Source organism: Gavialis gangeticus, unplaced genomic scaffold (assembly GCF_001723915.1).
Source record: "Gavialis gangeticus isolate Ggan-Ray unplaced genomic scaffold, GavGan_comp1, whole genome shotgun sequence".
Lineage (NCBI taxonomy): Eukaryota > Metazoa > Chordata > Crocodylia > Gavialidae > Gavialis > Gavialis gangeticus.
In genome coordinates this window covers 60401124-60408054 of record NW_017729004.1, presented here as the reverse complement: position 1 = coordinate 60408054, position 6931 = coordinate 60401124, and the positions used below count along the sequence as shown (strand labels likewise).

General features: G+C 43.1%; 1 protein-coding gene across 1 annotated transcript in view; it reads left to right on the top strand.

The window, feature by feature from the left end:
* Window positions 1-5924, top strand: part of ASNS (asparagine synthetase (glutamine-hydrolyzing)) — a 26646-nt gene extending 20722 nt beyond the window's left edge. Inside the window, exons 8-11 of the mRNA XM_019508464.1 lie at window positions 469-569; window positions 2942-3023; window positions 3735-3890; window positions 5616-5924. Of these exons, the coding sequence (XP_019364009.1) occupies window positions 469-569; window positions 2942-3023; window positions 3735-3890; window positions 5616-5825 (549 nt within the window). The 3' untranslated portion in view covers window positions 5826-5924. The remainder of the gene's footprint in view (window positions 1-468; window positions 570-2941; window positions 3024-3734; window positions 3891-5615) is intronic.
* The last annotated feature ends 1007 nt before the right edge of the window (window positions 5925-6931 follow it).

Below are 6931 nucleotides of genomic sequence, written 5' to 3'. Positions count from 1 at the left end.
AAACGTGGAAATTTCACAACTTTTCTAGGTAGCCTGTTCAAATGCCTGACCATTCTCATAGTCATACAGAGCCTATACACTCGCAGGGGAGGCTTCTCCGATGTGCTGTAATTACAGTGGGTTGGAGCAGACTTAATTAATCAAGTCTGCTGGAGCGTGGTAACTACCACACTCCAGCAGAATACAGTGTCATATGTATCAGCATCCCTGGGCTGAAAAATGGCGGCAGAGGTGCTTGAACTTAAGTTTGTATGACGAGCTTTAGTTAAAGCACTCCCACCATCATTTTTCAACACAGGGACGCTGATACATATGGTGCTGTGGGTGCTCCCTCCTCCTCCTACAGCAAGTCTATAAATGCCTATAAAGTTCCTCCTAATCTCTAGCCTAAATTACAGGAAGTATGTGAATTACCAGTGCATTTTTTTTTTTTTTTTTTATGGCATATGCATACAATACTCTTTACAGGCTCCCTCTCCTGAAGAATCTGCGGAAGAGAGCGAGAGGCTTCTGAAAGAGCTCTACCTGTTTGATGTTCTTCGTGCAGACAGAACTACTGCAGCTCATGGGTAAGGCATAGCTGAGGTACCTGAATGCCTTGGTTCCAGGTGGGATTCAAGCACCCGAGCAGACTATATTTTAAAGATGCGAAGACCCAATCATTGGATTGTTTCTTTGCATGCAGAGTTAAATACTACTCTCCATATTCTTACATTTATAAATCAGTGTATTTTAAGGGATGAATTCTAGTTTCATTGATGTGAATGAAAAGTTTGCTACTGATATGAGTGGACCCAGTATTTAACCAATGAAAAAGCACTGATGGTTCAGCCAGATGAGGTGCTGCTTCTGAACAGCAGTCAGCTTTTTTGCGCAAGATGAAGTTTAGATGAAAGATTAATCACCTCAGGTAGGAATAAATACTGATGACTGCTGAAGGCAGAGAGAGTTGAATGGGCTTATGTACAAAGATTAAATTGGACTTGTATCTTGAAGGAATTTGGATAATAACATTTAGGGTATTGTGTGTAATTGGACCTATTAAAATTGCACTCGGAGGCTGCTGTCTCGATGATTTACCCAGGAAAGCCTTTCTCTCAGTTTTAATTTTTTTATGTGGAATTATATTAGCAAATCAAGTATTTCAGAAATATGTGACCTCAGGGATAATATACCACATTTTAAAAACTAATGAAAGTATTTAGATAAAGGTGGATTGTGTAAATTGTATAACGTTTTTATATTTTTTGGGTCTCTTGCATGGACAAGAAGAATATATTGAAACTGCCAGAGAAAACCAATTACAGAGAGAGATGGGATTTAAAGAAATTGGTACGGTAGTTACCAAATATGGGAGAGTGATTTTGTTAAGTTGCTGCTTATGAAATTAATACTAAACTATCCTATGTTGAGACTTGATACACCAGATAATAGAGAGAATGGTGTTAACATACAAAAGGAATCGATACAGGCAGCTGAATAAAAATCAAAAGAGTAAGCAGCAGCTCAGTCGATGGGATGGGAAGGACAGGTATGTAGCTCAAGCAGAGGACTTGGGTCAAAAAAAGATCTGCCTTCCCTTAGTTCTGCTTTGTGCCTGGGTAACTTTGGACAAGTCACTTGATATCCTTTGCTTTAGTTTCCCATTTTAACACGGGATGGATACAGTAGAACTAGTATTTGCATTACATTTTTTTTCTGGATGAAATTGGCTTCATATGTATGGTTGTTTTAATTCACACAGTTAAGGGAGAGCTATCATCACCTATTCCTTTGGTATGCCAAAGGATATTGCTGTATAAAATATTTGGAAAGTCAAGGTGCCTTCTTGAACTATTTAAATGTAGGTGTGATACAACATAGAAATAACAGACAATAGGGAGAGGATGGGTGAGGGAGGAGGGGAGGCACCTTTGACTGTATCAGCTATGGAAAATAAAATTCTCATTAAATGAAAATAATACTTTTGGATGAAACTGGTGTGCTTATCTCAGTCAGTGTGCAGGAGGGGAAATTCAGTCTCTGCACTTGACACAGTACTGCATAGTGGCAGGGGAAGTATGCAGAACTATGACTTTTTTTGCTTGGGTACTAAACATTATAAAATTGGAATGTACCATATTTTACTGTTTTATATCTTCACTTGACTTCAGTGGTGCTCCAATCAGCTAACCCAACTAAGTTAATTTTGTTAGTCACTTTTAAACTAACATGTCTTGCAGTAAGTGGACAAATGGCTGGCATAGATTCTTGTAACTCAAAGCAAAGTTCCCATTGACTCATTTGTTGCCTTAAATGTTAATGATCAGAAATGGGATCAGTATTCTCTCAGACATGTCATCTGGAAGCAGGAAGGTCTCAGTTATTCTTCACATGGAATTCCCATTCAATTTTGAATAAAAGTACTGCAGGATGGCTTCAAATATCTGTCTTTAATTCTCAACATGTTTGAAAGCCACACCAACTTGTACTTGAATGTTATGCCTATCTTAAGAAATTTTCATTTTTTTCCCCCTGTGGACACCTGGCTGTTTCTACATAGATTTTTTGGGATATTTGGATTTTTTTTATTTATTTATATGGAGGAACAGACATTGATTTGAGAATATGGAATCTGCAGTGGAAAAGTCAGGGGTCTGTGTGATATAAAAAGTTTTCCAGCAGATGGCACCATATATAATAACATAGTTTTGGGTTTTCTTCGATTGAGGGATACTGTGCATGTAAGGTACCCAGTTGTCTTTATTGTTGAATTAAGTGAAAATAACGTTATGGACATAGACAAAATATTTAGAAATAAAGCATTTAACTCCTGTCATGCACAGTAAATGTAGCTGGAGAGTTGTGGAATTTCCAATTACAGAACTTATAAGACAGCATGTCATTAGTTTGTTGTATTACATTTTCTAATACAATTCATTGTTCTTAAATTTTTTTTTAGTCTTGAATTGAGAGTCCCATTTCTGGATCACCGGTTTACTTCTTATTACCTATCCTTGCCAGCAGAACTGAGAATCCCAAAGGTATACAAAACCATAGAAAATCAGCTTGGAAATTAAGGTTCTGATCCAGCAAAGTATTTAAGCATGTAGAACTATAGCAGGCTGGGGCGGCTCCATGGCTGGACTCCCATTTCCTGGCAGTCCCGGTGGTGGTGGCTCTTTCTGGCTGGTGCCAGTGGCCCTATCCCTGGCCCTTTGGAGACCACCTGGGACCCATGGGCAGTGGCAGTGGCAACAGGGAAAAAGCAGGATCTGGAGCCTGCTCTGGGGCTGCCTTGCATCTCCTCCCTGCCACCACCAGCACCGCCTCTGGGCCCCCATGCCTGGTGGGGCATTAGGGAGGAGTTGCAGGGCAGCCCTGGTGCCCATGCCTGCTCCCCGCCTGCCCATGGCCCCATCCCACATAGGGAGATTTGGTGAGCTGTTGCACCAGGGTGCTGACCTGGGCTGCGACAGCTCCCCAAACCTCCCTATGTGGCCTGGAGGGCCAAATAAGTGTCCGTCCCTATTTTAAACTTAAGTGGTCCTATCAGCTTTATTAGTCTGTTCACATGTTTAAAGTTGAGCATATGAGATGGTGTTTTGCTGGACTGGTAGCCAGTGGCCTTTTTTAAATGGACTTCAAAAAAGGAAAGATCCATTTAAAAAATCTGGTCCTTACTCACTGGCCTGTGGAGTGGATCATGCTTTAAACCCTGCTTTTCATGGCATTGATATGCTTTTTGTCAACAGAATGGAATTGAAAAATATCTTTTGAGAGAGTCCTTTCAGGATTCCAACTTGCTTCCTAAAGAAATACTCTGGAGACCCAAAGAAGCCTTCAGTGATGGTATAACCTCTGTCAAGAAGTCATGGTTTTCAATTCTCCAGGACTATATTGATCAGCAGGTACAGTAGCATACACTTGCACTCTAACTGTGAAAGGTATTGCAGAAATATTGACTGTTTCAGCCAACAAGCTGCAGTTTGTTCAGTTTAGAGAAGATATCTTTAATTTTAGTGCTGAAATTTTTAAATTAATGTTTGCTTTAGTATATTACAGGAGCAAGATTGATTTTTAAAATCAATCATCATGCTTCAGACTGTAAAAACTACCCAAATACATTTCAAATAGAGATTGGTATAGTGGTACACTAGAAGGAAAGAGATGATAAAAGCTTACGAAAATGGCTATGTAAGAATCTTAATATTATTAAAGTGAAGGAAGCTGTATTGCAAGTATACTTGTGAGTTTATATAGGTATATATGTTACAGGGCATGCTTCTGAGTTGAATGTGGCACAGGTGCTATAGTTTACATAAACAATTCATACTTGCTTTAACTTGGCTCCCAGCTGATGAATCTGGTCAATGTTGATATTTGATATCAACCTCTGTAACATAGCCAGACTCTTCAGAACTCAAACCTCTTGTTACAGTGTCAGATGGTATAATTGCAATTTTGATGATTTTACATCAAGAATAGTTACCTCAGCAATGCAAAATGGATGTAATTACTAGTAGGGAGATGCAATGGGCACTTTATTCTGGCAGTGCACAGATGAGCTACTCATTCATCAGGTCATACAATAGAGAATCCAATCCAAACCACGTTTGAGGGTGTTGGGGCAGCTTGCTCCCTCAGTACTTACCAGGAAAAATAGTTTTGGCAGTATTATCTCTGGAGAAGCTCTAGTTATATCACTGTTCTGTTCCACAAGAGGTTCTGCAGGATGGGGAGGACAACTTTATTTTATGACAGAGCCCAACTAATGGAAAGCCCTTGGAGATCACCTGAATTTGGGTACCCTCTACTGTCAATTCCAGTAGTCTAATTAAGGTGGCATGACTGGAGCAGCCCCAGGCACCAACTTTGACAGGGGGAGGGTGGAAATAACAGCTGCCACAGCAGCCTCACAGCCATGCTAGCAGCCACTGTCCCTGTGTGTTGCCACTACCAGGGGTACCCAGCTGCTCTGTTACACTTCTGGTCAACTCTGCTCTGTAGGCCAGCTGGCTCCTTGCCCCTGTTGGAGTGGGGAAATTACAAGTGACTTGTATCTCAGCTGCCAAACTATTGCCACTGAGAACTTGCAGGCTGAATGGGACCAGAACTGGATGGGAACTGAGGTTAATATACAATCAGAACAAGAAACCTATCCACCTGGTAGAAAACTGCATAACTGGAACTTGCTCAAAACAGTTCCAGTTAATTCACAATAGCTTTTCTTGATGTGGGATAGAAGTCTAAATATTGATACTATGACAGGAAAAAAAGAAGAGAAACTTGTGTAAGTTCATTGGGGAAAAAGAACCTGGTATTAACATGAATAAGCATGGACTATATAAGCTATATAAGCAAAAGACACACAAACAAATATTCAGCAAATGGGGAGACAGGACTTCAATTATTTCAGGGGCAGCCATGCACAGATATCTTGTGATAGAAACTCACCTCTTAGGAAGCTTTTTAATTTGTTTCTGTAACAGACAACTTAATAAAATGTGGAATGTAATGTTAGACCTTATCCCCTGAAATGAGTTGGCACTACTTCCACTTGAAGCTAATGATCTGGTAAAAAAATTTTATAAAGCAACTGCACAGTTTAACTTGGATTTCACTTGTGTCTGTAGGTTGATGACCTTCTGTTGGAAAAAGCAGCTGAGAAATTTCCTTTCAATCCACCTAAAACTAAAGAAGGCTATTACTATCGCCAGATCTTTGAAAAGCACTACCCGGGGCAAAGCGACTGGCTTCCCCATTATTGGATGCCAAGATGGATTAAGGCTACTGATCCTTCCGCTCGCACATTGAAGCATTACAAGTCAACCGCTCAAGAATAGGCTTTCCAGTAATTCCAGAACAGAAATGACTAGCTTTCAGGTGGCTCTGTTTTCTGTAAGAAGCCAGCCGTGCAAGCCAATAAAATTTTTTAAAGAATACTGAAATTTTGACATTGGTGGTGGAGATGAAAGAGCAGGGATGGGGAAAATATGGCCTGTGGGCCAGATCCAGCCCATGACAGGTCTCTTGGTCCTGCCTGGCCCAAGCGTCCCCCAGCCATGGCACATCCTGTCACCTGGGCATGCAGTGGGGCTGGGGTGGCTCCATGTCTAGACTGCCTTTCTAGGCAGCCCAGGCATTGGCAACTCCTTTCAGCTGCTGTTGCCACTGGCCACAGCCCTGTGGTACTGCTGGGGACCTGTGTGCCAGGCACCAACCTGGCATGCCCCACACCTGCTCTGGACTCGCCCACCTAGGCTGAGCACCAGTAGTGGTGGCCAGGCAGAAACTCTTGCTTGGTATGAAGGAAGAGCAGCCCCCTTCCCCTTGTTGCTGCTGGCGCCTCCTGCTGCAGCTGGCAGAGTCCATGCCACGGTGAGCTGCCCTGCATGTCTGGTGTCATCACCACTGCTTCTGGGTTGCTCAGTGGCTGCCCTGGTGATGGCTTCAGAGACACAGGGAACACAGCCTTCTACAGAAGGGGAGCCCAGCAGGGCACGGACTCTGCCGGCTGCAGCAGGAAGCATTGGCAGCAACAAGGGGGAGGGGGCCACTTTGCCTCCATGGTGAGCAACAGTTTCTGCCCAGCCTGGGTGGGCAAATCCGGAGCAGGCGTGGGGAGCACTGGGTCAGGGTTGTGCATGCAGGTCTCTGCCAGTATTGCGGGGTTGGGGACAGCGGTGACGGCAGCCAGAAAGAGCTGTTGCAGGGCAGGGACAGGTGCTGACCGGGTCAGGGGAGTGTGTGTAAGGGGGCTTCCATGCACACCCACAATACCCTCAAGCTCTCCCCCACAAACCCCACAACCACAACCATGTCCTCCCCAACACAATCCCACAAACACTGCATTCACCCATACCCTCCCCTCCACACACCCCTGCAGGCCTGTGGGGGGAGCCCTGCTCGCTGCTATGCACACACACCCCACCACATACACACACCTGCA